The sequence below is a fragment of the Bos taurus genome, chromosome 9 (genome assembly GCF_002263795.3).
Source record: "Bos taurus isolate L1 Dominette 01449 registration number 42190680 breed Hereford chromosome 9, ARS-UCD2.0, whole genome shotgun sequence".
NCBI classification, from domain to species: Eukaryota; Metazoa; Chordata; class Mammalia; order Artiodactyla; family Bovidae; genus Bos; species Bos taurus.
In genome coordinates, this window is record NC_037336.1 from 103468196 (window position 1) to 103492766 (window position 24571).

General features: G+C 51.3%; 1 protein-coding gene across 3 annotated transcripts in view; it reads right to left on the reverse strand.

Annotated features, from left to right (window-relative positions):
* The window catches only part of WDR27 (WD repeat domain 27), a 100409-nt gene extending 75877 nt beyond the window's left edge, over positions 1 to 24532 (reverse strand). For all 3 annotated transcript variants that reach the window (XM_059890008.1, XM_059890007.1, XM_059890006.1), the window contains exons 1-13: positions 24377 to 24532; positions 17630 to 17825; positions 11631 to 11772; positions 9947 to 10071; positions 9552 to 9665; positions 8179 to 8230; positions 7578 to 7648; positions 5234 to 5342; positions 4061 to 4157; positions 1877 to 1977; positions 1018 to 1085; positions 687 to 808; positions 506 to 585 (exon numbers count right to left, since the gene is read on the reverse strand). In XM_059890008.1, the coding sequence (XP_059745991.1) occupies positions 506 to 585; positions 687 to 808; positions 1018 to 1085; positions 1877 to 1977; positions 4061 to 4157; positions 5234 to 5342; positions 7578 to 7648; positions 8179 to 8230; positions 9552 to 9665; positions 9947 to 10071; positions 11631 to 11772; positions 17630 to 17818 (1270 nt within the window). In that variant the 5' untranslated portion in view covers positions 17819 to 17825; positions 24377 to 24532. The remainder of the gene's footprint in view (positions 1 to 505; positions 586 to 686; positions 809 to 1017; positions 1086 to 1876; positions 1978 to 4060; positions 4158 to 5233; positions 5343 to 7577; positions 7649 to 8178; positions 8231 to 9551; positions 9666 to 9946; positions 10072 to 11630; positions 11773 to 17629; positions 17826 to 24376) is intronic.
* Between the last annotated feature and the right edge of the window lie 39 nt (positions 24533 to 24571).

The window sequence follows — 24571 nt, forward strand, 5'->3', positions numbered from 1 at the left end:
CAAAAGCTATGACCAACCTAGACAGCATATTAAAAATCAGAGATACCACTTTGCCAACAAAGGTCCATATAGTCAAAGCTATAGTTTTTCCAGTAGTCATGTACAGATCTGGGACTTGGACCATAAAGAAGGCTGAGTGCCAAAGAATTGATGCTTTTGAACTGTGGTGTAGGAGAAGACTCTTGAGAGTCCCTTGGACTCCAAATAGATCAAACTAGTTAACATAAAGGAAATCAACCCAGAGAAACCACTGCCAGTATTTCTCATGTTTTGAATTCCTACGAATTATACCCAAGTCATGAAGAAACGCCCAACATATTCCCCACCACAAAAACTATGTCAGAACACATGAGAGGCAGAGAAAGGAAGGAACAAAGGAAGAAGAAAGCATTGAATTTTCACCTCGATGAACGTGAATCCGCAAAGCGACAGAGTGAAGCTAAACAAACGTGACTCAGAGGAGGAGCTGCCCCACATCCTGCGTTTCAGACTACGTTATACTCACCAGATTGTTTCTGAGTAGCCTGCTTGGTTCTTTTTTCCTTAAGTCCCAAGTACAGCGGAGAAGTCGGTAACACACAGGAGCTGAAAGAGAAACACAACCCTGGTCTGTGAGAGCAAACATGCGTGATGGAGTTGTTTCAGGGAAACGTGCATCGTAAAGACGGTTTCGCACGACTCCGCACCTGGGCAGCACCGACAGGTCCGGTCCCGGGTGGGGGCGCTGCTGAGACCTCAGCAGAGCAGCAGGGTCCGCCTCCACCAGCGCGGTCTCGTTCCCAAACATGGACGTGAGCAAGCAGAGGGCCTGCGCGGACGGGTTCAGAGAATCGGTCATGGTTGTGGGCACTTTAGTTGTGCTAATGGGTGCCCTGTGCAGACGCGTGTGACCCCTGAACCTTCACACACAACCTCACGCGGTGAGCAGCCGGGAGAGCACGTCGGAAGAAGGGAGGATAAACCGCAGTGGGTGGGCGCACCGCCCCGGCCTTGCTCAGGGTATGGCTCACGACTCACCTCACCACCACCGGTTCTGCTCGCCACGGCGCACGATCCAGCAACCTGAATGCTGAGGCTCTGGAAGTCTTCATTCCCGGCAAAGAGAAAACAGGCCACACATAAGGCCATGAGATGCTGCCTGCACACGGGCCGGGGCCGGGGCGGTGAGGACAGAGCACACAGGCCGCTGCCCGTGCAGAGGTGCCCTGGCGTGAGCCTGCAGACCAAGCTCCACACGTGGCCGCAAGAGTGCAGTAGGCGCAGCGTCCCTGTGAGGACACCGAGCCAGGCCGGGCACATGGCGTGGGACCTTAACGGACAGAAAACCAACCAGGAGGAGGCAGGCACGGGCGCCGGGGCCAGCAGAGGCTGCCTGTTTAGACAGACGACAGGGAGGCAGCTCCCCAGGAGGAGGGCCCGGACCAGGACGCCGGAGCCCTTGGGGAGTGGGGCGCGGGCCAGGCCGTGTGCACGTGGGGCAGCGGGCAGCAGTCCGTCGTCTCCCCGCAGCTCAGGGGCCGGTGGGGACCAAGCCTGCAGGCGTGCAGATGCCAGGACGGGCGAGGAGTCTGTCACTCAGCCCCACAGCTGCGATGGTGACCAGGCACCGCAGCAAGGCTGTGGTGGGGACACAGGGCCAACTGCAGGTCCCGGACATGGCTGGGCCCCAGGAGGAGGGGGAGACAGAGGACAATGGGTGATGGGGTGTAGCAGGGGCTCGGGGGTTCCAGGACAGCCAGCGTGGTGCAGTTGACCAGGAGCCTGGTCCCTGGGGGTCAGTGACGGGCACCCACCGTGACCCCCCGAATGTCAGACAAAGGAAAACGTTCAAGTTTCATACTATCTGTATCAAAGATTCTCTGAAGGTAGATCTTACCCTTGTAATGTAAAACAGCCTCCAGTTCAAAGCTTGACAAGTTAAATATGAGCAAACCGGTGGAGCTTCCAATCCACAAGCAGCGGGCAGTCTCAGAGAGGCTGATTCCAAAAGGAAGAGAGAAAAGCGTGTGCTGACCGTCCCCCTCAGCCAGGGCGGCAGGGACCCCGGGCCTCGGGGAACCTGAGGGTCCCCTGCCCGAGTCTTGGGTGCCGGCCCCATCTCGGACGACCTCTAGCATGTCCCCTGGGCGGGTTTCCAAGGCCCTACTGTTGAGAGGGTAACAGGCAGGAAGGCCAGGGGTCTCCAAATGGAGGAAATAGGCTGCAAGTATCAGACATTTCTCTCTCTCTTAAGCAGCAGGAGGAAACAAACTAGCGATATTTTTTCCTTCTCTATACAAATGTAAAAGGAGGTTTCTCTTAAAATACTGTGTTGTCATAATAACACCTGGTTTCACCTGAAGTTAAGTATTCTCAAACCTTGAGTTAACCAATGCATTTTTCTTATGGAAATGTTTGTCTTAAGCTATGTTAATGTGCTATGCATTTACCCCAGACTCTGTCTTCAAGTTGGTTCCACCTAATGGCTCAGAATCGACTTGACAAACCAGTATGTTATACTCAGATATTGTTCCCCTAATCTATGTAAACGAAACTATTTGTATGGTGATCTGCCCTTCTACAAGATTCGTGTCAGTTGTTTTATGGCCCCTGGGATGAATCATATGATGCCAAGATTATCCCAAAATACATCTTATGGGTGAGGGGCCTGGTGCCATTCTGAGTTTTAAGACATTCCTTTCTTTCATTGACAGACTGCTAGTGACTATATAACATCCAGCTGAAGACTAGCAGGGGGGTACTCTTTCTGCCCCCTTCTGATGCCTATTTCAGAAGCTTTCTCTGTCTCCTTTATACTTTAATAAAACTTTATTACACAAAAGCTCTGAGCGATCAAGCCTCGTCTCTGGCCCCGGATTGAATTCTTCTCCTCTGGAGGCCAAGAATCCCAGCGTCTTTTTGTTCAGCAACAACCTTTCACTGTCCAGGGAAGGCAGAACTCAGAGGGCCACAAGCTGGGCCTGACTCAACTGTGACCTGAGGCTTTCCTCTCCTCTAAGGTCACCAGAGGGAGGCACCTGTGGCTTCCGCGAGACCCCCACACAGGTGGGCATCCCTGCCAGAGCCCCACACCTGTGCCATGGCTGCGCCTGAAGACCCTGCTGAGCAGAGCTGACGAGGTGGAGACTGACTGACAGCGGCGTTCACACCAGGATGGACAGATCTGCCGCTGCGTCTTTGTTTTCTGGTGTACAAACTAGACCCAGGCTGTAAACTGACTGGCCAGCCTCCTCTGGCTTCGCAGACCTGGACTCAGAGCAGCTTCCTCAGGCACACCTGAGAGCAGCACACCTCGGCCACTGGGCCTCCAACAGCCCCCACTCCCTGGGCTGCTCATGGGTGCTCAGCCTCCAACACCAGCCCCAGGGAGACCACGTGGGCCTGAGCAGAAATAGGGTCACTCTCCCTGAGCAAAGGTGGGGACCCAAGGCCTCAGACCCCCTAGTCAGCTCAAGTCCAGGCCAGGCAGGGGCCCTGAGCAGACACAGCTGCCTGACGGGTAAGCACAGCAGGGCTGCAACTGCACCAGCCACCTCCTCAGGGCTCCCACCCCAGCAGGACCAAAGGCAGGCCTTAGTCAACGCCAGAGCTCTCTGCAGTCTGTGTGGAGCCAAGGGGAATGAAATCATGATGTATTTGCTTAGTCAGAGTAAAACAGTGGCTCCCTGTCATTGCCAAATATTTAAAATACTTCTATAAAACAAGAAATAACTAAAATTCATTTGGGGTCAAACTTAAAGGTATGAAATATGGCACAGATGGCAGAAGTTTAGGATGAGTTATGATAATGTCACCCTCTCCCCTATTACAGAAGTCAAGGTCAGCCTCAATGGGTGAAGTAAATTAAAAATAATCTCATTTCCTTTATTAAATATAGTTAAAAATAACTGATCAAGATTATCAACCTTAAGGCTTAAAATATGCAACTCTAAGAACACTTACAGTTATTATTACTCATACAGACAAAAATAGTTTGGTTTTATTTTAATCGTTCTAGAAAAAATGAACCTAATCTGGGAGGCTTTCTCCAGAAGGGCTTGGTGGAACTCACAGTACTCACAATGCACAGCCACAGGCTGCCAGGCTCAGGACAGGAAGGGCCACTTCAGTCTCTTCTCCCGTTTCTGGGGCCTTCGTGGACGGAGGCTGACCACCTTCTATGGACAGAATTACTGACAATCTGAGATGTGATATTAAAATGACTGGTCATGGTGAAGGCTACCAGCTGACCCCACGGGGCACTGTGGGAGATGCATGTTGTTGGAGTAACTCAGACCGAGTCAAGAAAAACCCTTGGTCTTGTACATTATAAAGCACAAGGTTGGAAATACAACTCAGACCCTGTGTCATGAGCCTGCAAGGGAGGGAGATGGAGTTTCGAGGACAGACCCGCAGAAAGGGGGTGGGAGGAAATGGCTTAAAACTAACTGTGGGTTCTGAAAGCGGGCTCAGGATCCACCGTGTGTGTTCGTCGCTCAGTCGTATCTGACTCTTTTCAACCCCAAGGACGGTAGCCCACCAGGCCCCTTGGTCCATGGGATTATCCAGGCAAGAATACTGGAGTGGGTTTCCATTCCCTTCTCCAGGGGACCTTCCCAACCCAGGACTCGAACCTGGGTCTCCTGCATTGCAGGCAGATTCTTTATCATCTGAGCCACCAGGGGAAGCCTAAGATCCACTAGATAAGGGCAATTTCTGACCCACTTTAAGAAGAAATAGCTTAAAGCCATTTACTAATATATATGTTATATGTGTCTCACACACTAAAGAAAGAACACAACAGTGATAAACGTGAAGGGGAGCAGAGCAGAGACATGTGTGGAGCAGCATGGAAACGAGCAGGTGGGTGCCCACGACAGACAGCCTGCAGCCCAATAAACAGTAAAAACGTTGGCTCCTCCCGGGGTGGTGGCAGACATTCAAGTACTTGACCACGGGGACGGGTGGAGGGTGACAAGCAGAAGGAGGGGCCGGGCCAGCCAAGCAGACTCAGCTGAGAAGCCCCGGACTCCTGGGTGGCCCTGCTGCGACACCACCCGTGGAAGCCAGGAAGCGCTGGGTGGGGGAGGGACAGGACCCTCTGGGCAGTAAGATGAGCCCCCACCACCCCCACACCATCTGCCCCCCATGTCCTGCCTGGTTCCAGGTCCCCGGCTTCCCCTCTCCCCCACCCCTGTTCACAGGGGCTTTGATTTCCATGGCAGGGTCTGCAGGGCATCACCTGGCCACGTACCTGGCTTGGACTCTGCCCTCCTAGTGGAGAAACTCTCTCTCTTTTTCCTCAGATCAACGTGTGTCACACAGCGGTAATGGTGCCCTTCAACCAAACTGAAGATCCAGAGCTGGAAAAGCAAAACACGTCTAGCCAGGCTGGAACATGTCTAGACAGGCGTGAACACATCTAGACAAGCGGGAACATGTGTAGACAGGCAGGAACACATCTAGACAAACGGGAACACGTCTAGACACACAGGAACATGTCTAGACATGGGACTCTCACCAGATATGACCATGAAGAGCAGGCGGTCAGTGAAAAGAGTGAGCAGGGAGCCGACAGGATGAGAGATGGCCCTTCAGAGGCCCCTAGCTCTTCCCTTGTGACCTCCAATACCCTCCCCATCCCCGACCCGGGAGGCATCCCCCTACGGGCACAGAAGTGCGTGGCATGACCCCGAGGTCACATGTCTTATGCACAGCATGGACCGAGAGCAGGTGTGCTCCTGCGCCCAGCACTGCATGCCGGCCTCTCCAACACAGCATTGTGAGTATAGCCGACACATCCCTGGAGACAGCTCAAACAGGTGATGGCGGCTGTCTTGCTGTATCTCACTGTTCACTGAACCCAGGGTAGGCAAGGTGCAAGCTCTCTGGAAGAATTCTCAAGGCGTCACAGGAACTGTAAACGTGTTTGTTCTCTCCGGGCTGGTGCGGCGGCCGTAACGCAGCCTCAAGGCTTTCCAGATGGAGCTTACATGTGCTTACCTGACAGGAGTGGCCCACAGCCGAGCAGGTTCTTGGTGACGCGCGTGCACACTGCTGCAAGTGAGCTCGGCTGTTACATAATCATATGTACAACACGTGGGGTTTGAGAGCCTGACCACCGCCATCTTGGCTAATTTTGCTCTTTCCCTGTAGCGGTCAGCTTTGTCAGAAAGGAAGCAACTATCTCAGCTGATGCAGTAATGTAACAAGAAGCTGACGTTTGGCCTTGGACCTGGCCCAGCCCAGGTGCAGGGCTCCTGGAACCCGGGGGCTCCTGCTCGTGGAGGGACCCAGTGCCGCTGGCAGGTTGCTGGCCTGACCTCTGGGAGCCCTCAGTTTTCTTAAGGATGGGGGCTGGTTGCAGGGAAACAACCCCTGACCTCTGGAGAGGGGGGCTAGATGGCCTTCCATCACTCACAGCCAAGGATCAAATCAACGGTGCCTAAGCAATGAGGCCTCCATAAAAATCCCCAAAGTGTGGGTTCAGGAGCTCCAGGCAGGTGAAAACACCTCCCTGGGGAGTGGAGCCCCCTCCCACGTCCTGGGAACAGAAGCTGCTGTGCTAAGGCCCTCCCAACCTCACCCCCGCAGCTCTTCATCTGGCTGCTCACCTGTGTTAACAGATGGAGGGAGGAAGCGGTCGTGGGAACCTCCAATTTGCAGCTAAGTCAGACAGAAGAGGTGGGTGACCTGGAGACCCACTCCCTGGGACTGGCACGGGGTGGAGAGGATGCAGGCTCATGGGCTCAGCCCCTAACTGCCTCCAGGCAGATGGTGCCAGACCAGGTCAAGGAAGGACCCTGCTGGGGTCGTGGTAACTCGTTCCTGGCGGGGAGCCCCCGCATCTGGGGATGGAGCGCCAGCAGAGCTCAGGGTGAAAGCAGAGGCTCACAGGAGGAAGGCTGGGTGACGGCCTAACACGGCATCCCCCTGAATCACGCCAACATCCACTCTCTTTACAATGTTTATCTGCTTTGGCCGCGCTGGGTCTTCAGTGCCGTGTGGGCTGTTCTCCAGTTGCAGAGAACAGGGGCTGCTCTCCAGCTATGGTGCACGGGGTTCTTGCTGCAGTGGCTTCTTCTGCTTCGAAGCACAGTCTCGAGGTGCACAGGCGTCAGCGGCTGTCCCCGAGGGCTCACCAGTCACGACTCCCGAGCTCCAGAGCACGGGCTCAGTAGTTGTGACTCATGGGCTTAGTTGCTCCGTGGCATGTGGGATCTTCCCAGATCAGGGATCAAACCTGTGTCCCCTGCCTTGGCAGGCAGACTCTTTACCACTGAGCCACCAGGGAAGTCCAACAGCCACTTTTAAAAAGAGAACGGTATCCATAGCTTGCAAAGCAAACTTCAATTGTTCACCTAAAAACTAAGTTTTAAAAAAGACCAAGTACCTTCAGACCTCTCAAAAGATATAAAGCTGACACTAAGGGCTGTACCAGCCTTTACAGAAGGTCACGTTTCCTGCAGCCAGGCCACCAGGCACCAGCAGGTCTGGCCTCAGCCAAGGATAAAAGCAGCCTTGAAACAGACGCCTTTGCGCACACGTTCACCCGTCACAGTAACGTCTGAAAGCTGGAGTTGCACAGAGGCTCTCACCTGGCCGTCCGTGCAGCCAGCCACCAGCTGCTGACTCCGTGGGTCCACAAGGAGACTCAGGAGGGGCGCGGCTGCGGAAGGGAGCACAGGGCCCTTAGCTCAGATGCCTGCCGGTCCTGCTCAGCACCAAGCCCACCCGTGTGATCACACTCTGGGGTCACCGGCACCAGGGAGAGTGTGGGGAAAGCGCCCGGCCACCCAAAAGGGCTCAGGAGCGGTACACGGCCCACCCAGGCCGGCCCCTCACTCCTAGCCGCGTCCACTGGCTCTGTCGGCAGAGGCCGCAGCGCTGGGCCTTGCTTCCAGGCAGCAGCGGAGGCAGACAGCACTTTTCTTAGGGCCGCCAACATGATTTCCCAATTTTCTGAGACACAAGAGGCTCTGACTCCAAGCATCTACTTAATTTTAAGTTAAAAGTTTCAGAAGGATTAACTGTTATGTGAACTCTTTCAACATGTGGAGAGATAGTAGACGAGCATGAAACACTCTCCATGAGTGACACTGAGACCGACGGACGGGGCAGCCCTGACTTAAAGATTAACATGTGAACTAGGATGAACTGTGTGCACAGCCTGCTCACGGGAATCATGCCCCGAGTTACCTGTTAACACTGATGAGCTGTATATCAGCGACCCCATACGATGGTCCCAAACCTTTGGACAGACACACATTTCTTTAGAAGAAGCACAAGCATTGCCATTGTTGCTACAGCTTGAACGAATATTCTACCCAGCTACCAATTAATTTATGTGAATGGTTATCTAAAGCAGAAAATAATAAGGACATAAGTAACAAAACTATAGAAACACAATAGAAGACATCAGAATCATACAGGAAATAAACACTTCCAGAAACATCAACCTATGGGTTTGGAAGACGCAGACAAGACAAGGTTGGGAACATTACCAGCACTTCAGCAACATCTCGAGATGGGGTCGGAAGACTGGAAAAGACCAGTTACGTGGAGATGGGCTCACACCCCTCTTCTGCAAACAGCAGCTCCAACCCTCACACACCCTGCAGGCGAGGACGCCAGCACCTCACCTCACAGAGAAGCAGGGCTCAGCACAGCCAGCCCTCCACAGCAGGGAGCCGGGGTTCCCCTGGTGAGCGGGGAGCTGGGGTTCCAGTCCCGACTGCTGCCTCAGAGCGGGGAGGGGACCTCTGTCAAGTAGGTGGCAGGAACTTCAAGGCAACGAGGGAAGTATTTACAGACTCCCTCCTCTCTCTGTCTGCAGACACCTGCTACCTACCCTCCATTTCCTTCAATTACAACATACGACGTCCTCACATCTCAGCCAGCTAATGACCACGATGAACTGACTGCGAGGTGGATGAGGCCTGAGCCTGCATTTTGAGTTACTCTCCTCTCAAGCCCCGGAGAAGGCAATGGCACCCCACTCCAGTACTCTTGCCTGGAAAATCCCATGGGCGGAGGAGCCTGGAAGGCTGCAGTCCATGGGGTCACTGAGGGTCAGACACGACTGAGTGACTTCACTTTCACTTTTCACTTTCATGCATTGGAGAAGGAAATGGCAACCCACTCCAGTGTTCTTTCCTAGAGAATCCCAGGGACGGGGGAGCCTGGTGGGCTGCCGTCTATGGGGCCGCACAGAGCCGGACACGACTGAATCGAAGCAGCAACAGCAGCAGCCTCTCAAGTCCAATTGAGTTCTGACTGAATCTTCTGCTATTGGAAAGCGGCCTCAGGGAACACCATGGAGGTGAGTTAAGGTGCCAGTCCCTGCAAGGCCCCCGTTCCAGGAGGAGGGTCCCCACCAGACTCTGCCCCCTGGAGTCAGCAGATGGTGCTGTGGGCACCGGCTCCCCACACTCGCCTGGTGACCGGCCAAAACGTCAGACTCAGGTTGAGGGCAGTTGTCCCTCGGACATTTCACGTCTGGCAGCGGCCAGGAACCAGAAGCAGAGCGCAAAGCGTTCACACGCCCCAACGTTCTGACGCCCGCCCCATACCTTGAAGCTTCTGTCCTCGGATGCCGAGATGAGGATGTGTGTCTGCCAAGCACAAAACTCGGCCGCGGTCACTGGGCCGTGGTGGCCATCCAGCTCAGCCAGCGGGGACCGGCTCTGGGGATTGGTGAAGGAAGGCCAGGCACGGAGTGCCCTGGTCATTATCGTTATTAAGAAGCTATATGAATCTCACAGAAAATAGTTTCTACATAATCCCCTCGCCCACATGTGAAACTTCCTGCATATAAACCTGGAAGCTAAAACTCAGACGCCCAGCCAACAGGGAGTCCCGGGGAGTCCCCGGCCAACACCCTCACAGAAGCAGGCCCAGCGAGACGCTCTGCCGAGAAGAGGTGGGAGGGGCCCACATCTGGGGCCCGTGGCCCAGGGGACCTCACCTCAAGGTCCAGCATCAGTACTCTGCTCCCCGCACACACTGCCACCACTCGATCGTCGGGACTAAGCCTCAGACACAGCACCCTTCCCAAGAGGGTGCCGAGAACAGTCCCCCGAGGAAGTCGCCCTGCAGGGAGTTTGGTCATCAGTGTCGGCCTGCCAAGGCCACTCAGCAACGCCCATGATGACCTCTGGGAAATGCTGACAGCAAAATCCTCTGCTATAGAACTGTGTGCAGAAGAGTGTGAGGTTTGGTCTGATTTTGGCTCTTCAAGAGAATTAAAAACATTGGAAAGTTCTTCTGGAAATACATGGAACCCAGGGATTGGCCACAGGGAAGTGACTCCACGTCAGGAAGGATAACGTGTCTTGGGGAACCACCCACGTACACACCCGGGGCGAGTTATGGGTCCCAACCCTCCCGCCTCCTCCCTGCGGCCACCCTGGCTCCAGACCCAGCCATTGACCAGCCATGGCCTGTGTCAAGCAGGCAGAAGGGAAGCTGTGCCCACCTGAGCCTCAGTTCCAGTCCAGAGCCCCTCCACCGCCAGGAGGACGAGGTGTCAGGCCGGCCTGCAAGCCCCACAGTGATGCTGCAAGCCAGCCTGCAGCCTCACCTTCGAGTGAGGTCACTGGGCCAGCCCGCCCCTGAGCAGCAAAGGCTCAGTGCCCACCGCAGTCTGGCCCAGAGACTGAAGCCACTTGTCAAGACGAGAGCCCACAGGAAGGAAAACGTGCACCCACCCTACTGCTGCTCCGTCCTGGGGGCCCCCACACAGATCTGCCGCGACACACTCAGCAAGTGCTCGTCCCTCCCCAGGCACCCTCAGGCCTAGGACACATCCAGGAACCTGACAGAGAAACCCCGCCTCCAAGGAAACCTTACAGGGTGGACAGGTAGGAGGCATTTAGATGCCAGTAAGCAAAACAAATAAGCCAGCTCCCCATTTGTTCCACCGATCGAGGCATCTGCCTCAGCACTAGCACCACACTGCCTGGGAGACTGCAGCATAGTCTGAAGTCAGGAGCCTGACTTCCTCCAGCTCCATCCTTAGTTCTCAAGGTTTTCTCCGTATCGCTCATGTTTCCATACAAATTTTTAAATTATTTGTTCCAGTTATGTGACCCACCCAACTCTTTGACTTCACCTGATAAAACTCTCCTAACATCACTGAGCTCCAACCACACTGGGCTGGTTCTCAGCTCTTCAATCAGCGGCTCCTGCTGTGACCCTCCTCCTCCAGCTCAAGGCCCGCCCTGCAGAAGCCGCAGCACTGAGCAGGTGCTGCCGCATTCCCTGCCCACACTGAGGTTCCTTTCCCTGCTCACTGCCCACCACTGTCTGCTGGCTCACCTGTTCCAGTCTGCCTCCCACACTGAGCTGTAGATTCACTACTGTCTCAGTAAGCGAAGAATATTTCAACTTGTCAAGCTGTTTTCAGAGTTCCACAAAAATCACCAATTTCAGAAACAGACAGTCTTCAGATGAAAATTAATGAGCCTATGGTGTCAGCCAAGGTCAGCAGTTCTGAGGGGCCCGGTCTACTTCCCACAGAACATCCAGCTTAGACACCAAGTTTCAAGGTTAAAGGCATCAAAAATGATCCCAAAACACCCTGTGTCACCAAGTGCATTTAGAACGAGTCGTTCCCTTTGTGCATTTCAATGTGTTTAAAGCCCCGTCACCTTGCAGCTCTTCCTGTCTGCACTCATCCAGGCTCCACACCAGGACACAATCTAGCGATGCAGAACAGACCAGAAGCGGGCTCTCTCTGCTTCCAAATGTCACGGCAGTGATGGGCTGACGGTGTCCTTTTAGGATCATCAGCTGAAGAGAGTAACAAAAAACAAAAAGACCATAGATTATACAAAACATTTTTTAATAAAAAAGAATGTAACATAACCTCAATCCTAAGAAATTAAATGGATTGAGTTCTTTAAACATGTATTTCATATATTCATTTATACTTCTATTACTATTAAAATTACTGTTCATGTACCATTAAATTACTCTCTTGGGTTAAGTATTTCACTGTTACTCAGTATTACTAAGTTCAGTTCAGTTCAGTCACTCAGTCATGTCTGACTCTTTGCGACCCCATGAATCACAGCATGCCAGGCCTCCCTGTCCATCACCAACTCCTGGAGTTCACTCAAACTCACATCCATCGAGTTGGTGATGCAATCCAGCCATCTCATCCTCTGACGTCCCCTTTTCCTCCTGCCCCCAATCCCTCCCAGCATCAGAGTCTTTTCCAATGAGTCAACTCTTCGCATGAGGTGGCCAAAGTACTGGAGTTTCAGCTTTAGCATCATTCCTTCCAAAGAACACCCAGGGCTGATCTCCTTTAGAATGGACTGAGTATCACTAATGGCACACAAATCAAATGATTACCTCTTCCTTCTATTTTTTCCCTATTGATTAATTAACAATGCACATGGCATCCCTACTCCATGGCAGAGGGGTGACAGATGTGCTAAATACTGAAGGATAAGGACAGTAACAAGGATTTGGCAAGAGGAGCTGAGAAAGCAAAGCGTGTTTACGGAACAGCTGGTATGAACAAAGCAAGAAGACAAAGCTGGAGGGAGTCTAGGCCATGTGCTAAAGCCCTGACAACCACATAGGGAGCTAGGATGGAGCTACAGAAAAGCACAGGCCAGCATTGTGCACGCAGAAGAATGCAGTGACCAGGGCTGGTTTTTCAGGAACACACATTTCTGAAGGTTCAGAAGAGAGACAAGGGTGGGGCACAGAGGAACCAAAACACTGCAAAGGAGACACCACGGAGGCTTGAGCCAAGGAGGCAGAGTTGGAGGAGGGAGGGGATGACCAGTGGACTGAAGGGATGAAGAAAAGACAAGAAGAGACAGTCAGCAGTATGGCTGAGACCCCGTGTGAATACAGAACAAGGAAGAGAGGACACACCAGGGGAGGGTGGGGAGTCGGTGTGGACGCAGCACAAGGAAGAGAAGACACACCAGTTAAGGGTGGGGACCGTGGTGATTGCCCCAGGAGGCAGAGGTGCTCTCAAGCCAACCTCATGTGGACAGCATGCCTTCTGCTGTGAGAGCTCTGCCTCAAGTGGGAGGCCCAGGAGAGTCCCTCCTACGCCCATGGCAGGTGGGTTCATCTGTACCAACCTTCCCGTGAGAAGGACAAGATAAAAGAGACACACCTTGCCAAAAAAAAAGAAAACATTTTCTCAGACATCAGAGAGTAATGAAGGCAACGAAGAATTCAGATCAGAGAAGAAGAAGGCTGAGAGGAAGGATTCCAGCACCAAGGCTGCTTCTCTGGTGAAGACAGCTACGCTCCTGACTCAGCACTTGAGAAGCAAGGTACTTATGGGGCTGGGGCACAGAAATGGGGCAAGTAAATGCATTACTGTCTGGGCATAAACAGAGCAATCTTACTGGGAGAAGAGCAAAGAATTCCATCCCGCTACAAAGTACTTCTGAGAATAGACTCAAAAGCCATAAGGTTGACACTCAGTACTTCTTCCCTTTAAAATGTAATGGGTGGATTTTAACAAATTTCTGCTTTAAAAAAGAAATACAGCCTCCCAAGGTGGGAGGGAGGGACATGTTGCCAATTCTACCAAATGTCTTTCAGAAAACAGAAGAAAAATTAGAGGAAACACTTCTTTTCAGAAGAAACAGAAGGACTACTTCCTTGCTCATTCTCTGAAGTCAGCATTACCTGGATACCAAAACCACACAAACTCATGACAAGAGAAGAAAATCACAGATCAATATCTCTCATGAACAGACATGCAAAAATCCTCACCAAATATTTAAAATATTACCAAATCAAACCAAACAATTTATAAAAAGAATTATAACCATGACCAAGTGGGGTTTATTCCATGTACACAAGATTGGAAAATTATAAAAGTCTGTGGAAAGAAATAAATGAAGAACTAAATTAATGGAGAGATGGTCCATGTTCATGGATATGAAGACTCAATATTATTAATATGTCAGTTCATCCCAGCTTGATCTATAGATTCAGTATAATCCAAACGAAATCAACAAACTTACTCTGAAGTTTATTTTGGCGGGGGCAAAAGACACAACAGCCACAAAATATTGTAAAATAACAGGTGGAGGACTGACCTACCTGAGTTCAAGGCTTACTCTAAAGTTCCACTGATCAAGACTGTGTGACGTTGGCAAAAGAAAGGACAGACAGATCCCTGGGAGAGAAGAGAGAGCCAGAAACAGTCAGCAGACCATTCATAAAGAAACAGAGGCAATACAGTGGGAAAAACGAAATACTTCCAAAGGCAACACAGACACACTCTAGACGACTTGCGTTTGGCAAGGGCTTTTTAGATAAGACACGAAAGACATGACCCATGAAAGTAGGAACTGATAAGCTGGACTTCATTAAGACTAAAATTTTCTGCTCCATGAAAGACACTGTCAAGAGAATAAAAACAAAAACCATAGGCTGGGAGAAAATATTTGCAAAAGACATATCTGATGAAGGACTGTTATCCAAAACACACAAAGGCTTCTTAAGACACCAGGAAACAAACCACTCAATTGAAAATGGACAGAAGAGCTTAACCTCAGCAAAGAAGACACGCAGGTTCCAAGCGTGAAGCGTAAGTCATCAGGGAAATTCAAGTTAAACAGCAGTAAGGTACTACTGTACACTCGTCAAAATGGCTAAAATCCAGAATGCTGCTGCTGCTGCTGCTGCTAAGTCGCTTCAGTCATGTCCGACTTTGTGCAACCCCATAGACGGTAGCCCACTAGGCTCTTCTGTCCCTGGGATTCTCCAGGCTAGAACACTGGAGTGGGGTGCCATTGCCTTCTCCGAAAATCCAGAATAGACAATACCAAACGCTGACAAGGGCGTGGAGCAAGAGGAACTCTCATCCTTTGCTAGGGCTACTTTCTTACAGAGTGAAACATACTCATCATACAACTCAGCAATCCTGCTCCTTCGTATTTACCACAGGAGTTGGCTTCCCTCATAGCTCAGCTGGTAAAGAATCTGCCTGCAATGCAGGAGACCCCAGATCGATTCCTGGGTCGGGAAGATCCCCTGGAGAAGGGAAAGGCTACCCGTTCCCATACTCTGGCCTGGAGAATTCATGAACTATACAGTCCGTGAGGTCACAAAGAGTCGGACACGACTGAGCAACTTTCACTTCACTTCACTTTGAAAATTTATGTCTGCACAAAAACTGATGTTTACCACAGCTTTATTCATAACTGCAAAAACTTGAAAGCAACTTCAGTAGGTGAATGAATAAATAACCTCTGGCCCATCCAGACAAGAAAATATTATTCTGCACTGAAAAGAAATCAGCTATCAAGCCAAGAAAAGACATGGGGAAAACGTCAATGCAAATTACTAGTGAAAGAGTCCATCTGAAAAGGCTGCACACTGTATAATTGCAACATACAGCATTCTGGAGAGGAGAGAACTACAGAGACGATGCAAGATCAGTGGCTGCCAGGGTGAGGGCTTGGGGGAGGAATGAGCAGGCAGAGCCCAGAGGACTTCAGAAGGGAGGGGACGCTGCCTGATGCTATAACAGCACTGGACACCCGTCCAAACCCATTGAGTGCACACGCCAACTCTAAGGCAAACTATGGGCTTCAGGTAAAACGGCATCGATGCAGGCTCATCGACTGTGACAGAGGTACCATGTAGGGGTGCTGACCTGGGGAGGAAATGCATGTTGGGGGGCAAAGAGATAAAGGAAATCTCTACTTTCCCCTCAATTTTGCTGCAAACCTAAAACTGCTCTTAAAAAATAATAGTCTTAAAATACAAAAAACAAACAAACAAACAAACACAAGTATCAAGTAGACTCCAAAAAGAAAAGTGAACCAAAATTCCAGAGTAAGCAATATCAACAGGGACAAAGCATGTCCTGCCATGTTAATGGAAGCACTTCATCAAGAAGATATAAAGATACTGAACATTTACTGCTTAACAGCACTTCAAAACATGGAGCAGAACTGACAGGAAAGAAACAGACAAGCCCACGTTTGATCAGAGGCTTCAGGATGCCTCACTAACTGAAGGAACAAGTGGTCATAAAGAGAGAACTGAAAGAACACACTGTCAACCAACCTGACCCAACTGACACCTGACTGACATGTATGAGACAAGACACACAAGCGCTCACAGCAACTCCCTTTATATAATAGGCAAAACTATATTTTGTCTGTTATAGAATAGCCTCAGTATGCATCACCAGGAGAATGGATCCAGACCAATTACAGTATATCCACATGGTGGAATACTACTCAATAACAAAAAAGAACAAACTGTTGACACATGCAGCAATGTAGATAAATCTCAGAACAATTACTCTGAGCGAAAGAAGTCGGACGAAAAGAGTTAAAACTGCCTGATTCCACTTACATAAAACTCTAGAAAATGCAAAGTAATATAAAGCTTATATTTAGAATACATAAAAAACTCTTTCAAATCAATAAGATAGATAATTGAGTAGGAAAAAAATGGCAAGAGACTGAACACATATATCACAAAAGAGAATGGCCAAATGAGCACATCCGTAATAAATGTGCTCAAAGGCGTTAAAGCTCACCAATTGTCAGGGAACTTCAAATCATAATTAAATACCAGTACACTCACAAGGAGGGACAAAGTTAAAAGAACAAAATGTGGGTGAGGATGCGGATCAACTGGAAGTCTCACCCACCATGTGAAGGACAATAGGTTGGAACAATCACTTTAGAAATCCGGGCTTAACTTTTAGACTGAATAGATGCACTCCTTAAGACTCAGAAATTGTATACACATGTGTATCAAAAGATATATAAAAAAAAGTTTGTAGCAATCAAATACGGAAACAAACCAAATCTCCAATAATAGTAGAACAATAAAGTGTGGTCTAGCCACAAAACAACACTGCACAGTAACGAAAATGAATGTGGATGACTCTCGGAAACATGAACTTGGTGAATCAAAGAAAGCAGCAAAAAAGAACGTGTACTGCATCACACCATCTATAGTAAGCTCAAACAGCAGCAAAACCCACCTGATGTCTTTAAAACTCTATCAGTTTGATGTTAAAGACTCTGCAACAGACACAATAAACTCCCTTAAATGCAGTATTAAAAATATGCAAAGTAAAAATTAGAAAATGAAGTGAAGTCACTCAGTCGTGTCCGACTCTTTGTGACCCCATGTTCTGTAGGCTCCTCTGTCCATGGAATTCTCCAGGCAAGAATGCTGGAGTGGGTTGCCATTTCCTTCTCCAGGGGATCTTCCCGACCCAGGGATCGAACCCCAGTCTCCCTCACTGAAGGCAGACTTCTTACCCTCTGAGCCACCAGGGAAGTGGCTCAAGAACTGGAGCCCCAAGAACATATGAATGACCATGGGCATTTTTTTTATTTACGAAAATAAAAAAATTTTTTTAATCTAAAAATCCAAAAGTTCGATTTGTCTTGATAGTGTTAAGATGAACTTTTCCTTGCTTATACTCTTATTCAAGAAGAAATTTTAAATAAAGTGATTCCAGGCAGTTTACGCCCTAAAAATCAAATCTTGTATGATTCGTTTCGTTAGCGTTTTCCCCCCAGAGCTGGTAGCTGAATCCACAAAGAGCAGAACCGTGCCAGCAGCGTCAGAGAAAGAGCAGTGACGGCAAGTCTCTGTGACACAGACACACGCGTAACTCCCACACCTGGTGAGGAGGCTCCTCCGTGTCCCATATGCAAAGTTCGTTTCCATCCAAAGGGAAAGCACAGGACTGCCCACTGCAGGCAAGCTGAACGTGGGATGCAGGCTTCATGGAATCCACCAGGAACTTTTCCACCACGATATCACCCGCACGGCCATCCTTCCTGGAGGAAACCTCTTGTGGTTCTTCCATCTTCCACCTGCAGCCCCAGAACATATGAATGACCATGGGCATGATGCTTAATGCAGACCACAGTCTGTTGTTTATCCCCAATCACCAGTACGATCACACACACCCGTCACACCTCCTGACTCATCTCCCCTCTTCTCCTTCAAGAAAGAGAAAACAGAAGCCCTGACCACTCCAGAGTTTCCCGGCCATGACTGCTCTCTGCTCCCACAGGCTTTCAAGTCATGCAGACCTGGGCTCCAGTCCTGTGGCTCCCACTGAACAGACCCACAGAGACGTGGGGTGTCTGCGGCCCCCGCTGGTAACAGAGGGAATGCCACCCTCGCAGAGGCCTGGTGATCACCAGCCCCGAGCCGCAGCTCCAGATCACGGCCAGAGTCAACAGCTGTCACCAATGAGGATACAAAGTCACCTCCTACGCTGGTTGGTGGAAAACTACAGAATACATTGCTGTCTACTGCTCATCTGGGATCCAGTCAACTATTCTACAACATTCTGTCATCCGAGTTGACTATCTCGGATAACGTAACCACTGGTTCACTGGCCGTGTCTTATAAAGCATAAATCAATGAGACATGGACGGAAATAAATAGAGTTTCAGACCCTGTCCCACCTCACAGTTAACAATTCCCTGTCACCAGCTTACATACGAGGCAGCAGCTCCGGGTTACCCTGCTTCCACTCTGCCCCACAACCCATCACAGGCTCCCTGTGCACCTGAAACCTAGGGACACGGCCACCAACAGAGCCAAGAGCAAGGGCCTGACCGCCCGGCACCAGGCTGGTCAGATGGACTTGGAACCCAGGCCTGTGGCCACCAGGCTGGCTGTGTGGACTTGGCCTGGACAGGCCTCATGGGGAAGTAGCAGTTAGGGCAGGACTCTGTGGGCAGGGACCAGCAGAGACGGGAAGGGGGCGGAAGGTGGGGAGCTGACGCTCTTGAGGGCAGTCATGGCTCGGTGGCCATTGAACTGATCATGGAGCAGGGTCATCCTGACGCTCACATGACCCTGGGGCACTTCTGGTGGTTGCTAAACAAAGAAGCGAGGCAAGGAGGGTTGGCGTTCAGGAGACGCATGGTCATCTGGCAGCAGCGTGTGAGGATGAGAGTCGAGAGTGGCCAGGAGGGAGAGACGGGCTGATCCCAAGTCCAAACCAGGACCTGGCCCAGACAGCCTAGACGGCAGCCCTGTGAGCACGACAGTCCATGCCCCGCTCCCCGTGAAGACCTTTCTGCTCCAGCCCACTTCTCACTGCTGCACAACCGCTGTCCTAGCTTACGGGCTTCCAGGCGTGAAGCTTAAGTGAATGCTAAGCCTCCCTGTCTCTGCCCTCACGGCCAGCCCTTTATTTCTTCGTGGGGACTTTCAGATTTGCCCCCAGACGCCAACCAGTGGAGGGCCATGACAATCCTAAAATGTAATCTGCCGTGGGTGGACACCTGGTGGATTGTCAGCCAAAGCTGCAAGGGTTCTCTGAGGGACAGAATCCCATGAGAACGCAGGTGCTGCATCCGAGTACGGACGCCCTGTGTAGGAGGAGCGGGCCGGGTCTGGGCCGCGGGGCCCCAGCATCGGGGTCTGCTCCTTCTGGCTTGGACCTGGTGAGGTTTCCCTCTGTCTCAGCAGCCGTAATGGACTGAGACATGCAGTGTGCACGGTCCCACACCAAGGCCTGCAGGTCCACCTGCAGCTCAGGAGGCAGGTGAGGGCGGAGTGGGACAGGGGATGAAGGCGCCTGGGAGCCAGGCTCCAGGGCGAGGACCACGACAGCCCAGCTGCACACCCTCCCCACCAGCATTTCAGACTGCTGGGGACTGCTCTGCCCAGTCACAGCAAGATGGCAGCTCTTCTCATCTGACTTTCAGAGGGGCGGAGTCTGAGCTCCAGAGAAACTTTCTCTGACCCTGGGTGACATCAGGACTGCACACACCAGAGCAGGAGTGAGCACCTTGCTCCCCTGGAGGCATATTCATTTCCTCTAGGATGAGGAACCAGCATGTGGCTGTGCCTACATGTCAGACATTGTGCCTGGAAGAACCCCGCCCACACTGGATCAAGACAGAACAGTTCTTATGTGAACCTGTAAGGTAAACACAATTAAAATGGAATAAAATGTTTAGGTGAAAACTATCCTCATTTGACTTTTCCGTTAGCAAATTAAAACAATCAAAAGTCTCCTAGAAAATGGATTTTCCTCAACCATCTCTAGAACAATCCGGCTGGCAGGAATATCTTTATTTTCCACAGGCTGTTATCAACCAAAGAACACATGAGAGAAAACCACACACACACATACGCAGAGCTGGTGTAGGCTGCACAGCTACACATCCCAGGAGAGGCCTGTCCTCAGGATGGGCCCAGGGCGGCTCCTGGGAGACGCCCGCCACAGGAGTGAGTCTGGAGTCTGAGGCCCGTGTGACTGAAGCCGCTCCTCCAGGGCGGCCTCAGCAGCTGAGGTGGTCAGGGGAGTGGTGTGTGCCTGCACGGCTGACCGCAGTCACCCTGGACTCCAGGCCCAGCAGGCGCCCCTGCTCTCACAGTTGCCGGGAGAACGAGCCCGCCGCCTTGGGTGTGGGGGAGAGGATGCTCAGAGCCCGCGCTCTGGACCCGCCCACTCACCTCTGCCCAGCCCCCTTTCCCGGGGAGAAACCCCAGCACAGCGCGTCCTCTGAGCCGAGGACCCTGGCACCTGCCTCAGAGCGCTTACTTAACACTGGACGCACTCCGCACGCCTGTTAGAACATCTGCCTTCCTGTTTCCGAGGCGCGGCACCTCCTGCTAGGTTTTCACCAAGCCCTTCCCACTTTCTCCCCAGAGCCACAGGAATGCCGCCAAACCACACTCCCCAGCTGCAGGGAGAAGCCACAGCCCGAGATACAGGAGGTGCGGCAAGGCTGGGAAGCCCCAGAGGGAGGGCGCCCGCTGGAGGCGCGCCTGAGCTGCTGCTCCGTAGGGTCACGTGACCAGCAGCACCGGGTTGCCTGCTGTACGACCCGAGGTCCATTTGGACCTCTACTGTGTGAAGCGCTGAAATGTGGGATTACTCGTGACAGCTCCCCTGACGCCTGCAGAAGCCAGTGCCCGAGGGGGGACGGCAGTGACCCTTCAGGGCGGTGCTTAGTGACAGTGGCAGGCAGGCCACGGGGACAGAGCGAAGGCTCATGGTCAATAGTGACCAAGCCTGTGGCCCTGGAGGAAATGATGGGAAAGAACCCGTGTTTGCAGCCCAAGCATGAAGTTGGCTTAAGCAAATAGACACGAGTGGAACAGAAAGTAACCAGAGGCCTGCAGACCCTGGGAGACAAACTGCAGCCCTCCATCCACCCCCAAAAGCAAGGCCATCCAGACTCTACTTCCAGCGAAGTTCAGGTCAGGCACGGCCACCTTCCCTCCCAAGCCTTTAGCTCCACAAACCCCAGGTCTAAGTCCCTCAGGTTCAAGACGGAGGAGCGAGCAAGTGCGTGCAAAGGAAAAGCAAAGCCGGGCCTGGAGGAACCGGCGGCTGGCACGCGGAGGGCACACAGACAGGAGCCCAGGCACTCCTGGGAGAGCCAAGAGGCCACACACATGGCACAGCGGGCACGACGACCTACTGCTTGGGGCCGAGTGTCTCTGGGCGCCCCCTCCTCAGCTGCAGGAGGGGGACCGCGGCACCCCCTCCTCACAGACCACAAGAGACCACGGAGGGGAAGGTCTGAGGGGCGGACCCAGGGCGTCACGCCTCCGGGAAACAGTCAGGGTCCGCCAGGAAGCTCGTCCCACACCCCCGCCCAATTCCAGCTCTGCTCCGGAGCCGTCTCTCTTAGGGTGGGGACCGGCTCTGGTGGGGGGCGGTTCATGGTCGCAGGACCACGGGCACCACGCCTGGGCCCCACGGGAGAGCGGGGCATGCTGGCAGTGCCCTGTGTGCGGCTGTGCGCGGGGTGTGAGGGGCTCGCCCGTGCTTCCAGGACCTCAGCGGAAGTCCGGCCACCAAAACGGAAGCAACAGCCGGGGCTGCCCGTTCCCCACCTCACTCCCTTCCCTTCTGGAAACTTCCCTAGCAGCCAGGTGCCACCACGTGGCTGAATTCTGGTGTGGAAGGAACAGGGAGTCTAGGGCACAATGAACCTAGGCCACTCAGGAGCCCAGAAAACCCTCCGCCCGACTCTCTTCTCCCCGCACCCCTGGCTGGCTGGAGGGGCTTTGAGGGGCCTAGCGAGAAGCAGACTGCGAGATGGAGAGGACCCTGTAGGCAGGAAACAGGCTGTCACCCATCAGGACCCTTTGCTCCTGCACGAGCCTATCACCTCTGACAGAAGTCCTTTAACTGTTTTCATTTACAAGAGCAATACAATGCAAAATATTTAAACAGCACAGAAATAATACAGTTGGCCTTTCCCTCCGTAGGCCACCTCCTTGCTGTGTCTTCCCAGAGAAAGTCAGTTTGAGAGTCCCATATGTACATCACAGGAAAAGTCTGAGAAGACACACTGCAGTCAGCTTCTGATGTGGTTCCTGTGTATCTGAGGCTGCATAAGCACTTTAAGAAAATGTGACAAATGACCACTAAAGAGGCCATTGTTCCAAAGTCACGTCAGTAAACACGGAGCAGAAAGCAGTCTCAGATGGGGGTAGGCTGTACGTTCAGGCCCCTTTAGTTACACAAAAGAACACGTAAACTGCACAAAATTAGAAAATCCATACAAGAGAAAAAAACGTAATTATTCTCTACTTTTCAAGGGGCACCACTGTTAAAACTTTCTGCATCTCCTGTTTTTTTTCTTCTTTGTATAAATGTGTATATTTTTAGAGAGAGAAAACTACTCCCTTTAGATTATAAAAAGATTATGATCTTTCTCTTTCAGTGACTAACCCAGCCAGAAATGTGCCAATTTATTCTTGAGTTTGGAAAACACAGTGTGGTAATCAGATAGTAGGTTGAGTGCCCACAGTAAAATGATATATGGCACCATGATTAACGTGCCCTTGACGGCTTGCTTAGTAGCTAAAGAAAATACGAAGTTCTCTGTGTTTGCCAGATAGGAGACAGGTTCTCATTCTAGGTCCATGGAGAGCAGACCTAGTGTAACACAAAGCAGTGGTCATCATAAAGGTGCAAAAGCACCAAGTGACACTCTGGCCTCCCTGTGTCTTTAAGGCCTTTCCTAAGTTAATAAATACTTTAAAGGGTTATATTTAGCTGCTTTAATTAAAAAAAAAAAAGGTATCTTCTATTGTCCCAGCTGAGAGAAGCCTGATTTTACAAACCATTGGTTCTTAAAACACGTTTGTACTTTCATGCCACAAAGTGAAATGAAAGAGAATGAAAAATGTTGCTGCCATATCAGTAAACTGAGGACTCTATCACCATCAAGCCATCACATCACAACCTCCCAACGGGGCACCCTGAGGAGACTCGGGAGGAGAAAGCACAGGATACCAGTCTGAGACAAATGAGGTGCATATTAAAGGAATGATTTCAATGAGCCCAGATTCTCTCATCTTCTCATACATAGAAAAGTGCTAGATTCCTTAAATGGAGATATCTGGTTTTCTTTGTTGTTGTTAATCAGTCGCCCAGTTGTGTCCAACTCTTCAAAACCCCTGGTTTTAACTAACAGTAATCTTTTGATTTCTGACTATCTGGTTTTTGTTACAAAATCTCCTATATATATCCTGGCTCCCCCATTGCCTCTTCAAAGCAGTCTCTCGGAGCCATCTGAGGTGCTGTGTTCCAGGCTTGAAGTCCTTAGAATAAAACATAATCTCAGCTTTTAGGCTGTGTACTTTTGTCAGTCCATGACTTGTTAGGCAAGCACAAATCACTGACTACCAATAACAGTAATGATGCTGACGTTTTAAAGTCATTTCTTGATGCATCTCTATGTCTCCATACACTCCCTTGTCTCCCAGTCTGATATGCTTTCTTGACAGGAAAATGTTAAACCTGGAAATGGCCCAGGTTCAGCAGGCTGTCACAGGTACCAGACACTCCTGCAGGAGGAGGTGTGCAGGTCCCCTAGTGCTGCCTCTGTCATCACTCCAAACCAGCGACTCCCCACGCGGATGCAGCTTGCCCCAGCTTCACGCAAATCAACGCCACTCCCCTCAGATAATCAGTCCGAAGTCTCTCAAGCCTCTTTTACACGCCTATAGGTGACACAGATGTAACACTTCAAAGCGGCAACAGACACATTTTTTAACCCAACACATGACAGTCTACTCAGCAACATGACCAACCCACACCGTGTGGCTACTTGACAGAGTTCAGGTTCTACAAAAAGGGGCACAAGAGTCATTGCCTGTTTTTAATATTTACACTGCACCAGTTTCCACAAAAGTGATTCAGCACGTTCTAAAATGAAACACGGGGGCTCGGATCAACACAAAAGTATGATGCTAAAATGAACATAATCTTTCTTGGTAAAGTATGTTTCAGTGGCCAATAGGCACCCATTAACACCATATCCCAAGTTAACAAAATAAATCCTGAATATAAACACAACTGCATTTTAAAGCCTCTCATAGTAGTTCACGAAGTAACACGCTTTTAAGAGAGAACAGGTAACGGGCGCACCTGCGTCTCACCTGGGGCCCCTCAGACCTATCCCTGAGTCAGCCCGGTGGCCAGGTGTAGGCGCAATCCAGCTGAGCACGTCAGTTTAGGGCCGGCGCCCCGCCCCCGTCGTCATGGTTACGAGCCCTAGGCCGTGTCCGCACCCCTTCGCTATTCTCGCGATTACCCGGAGTCAACGCACTGCCCCAGTCCGGG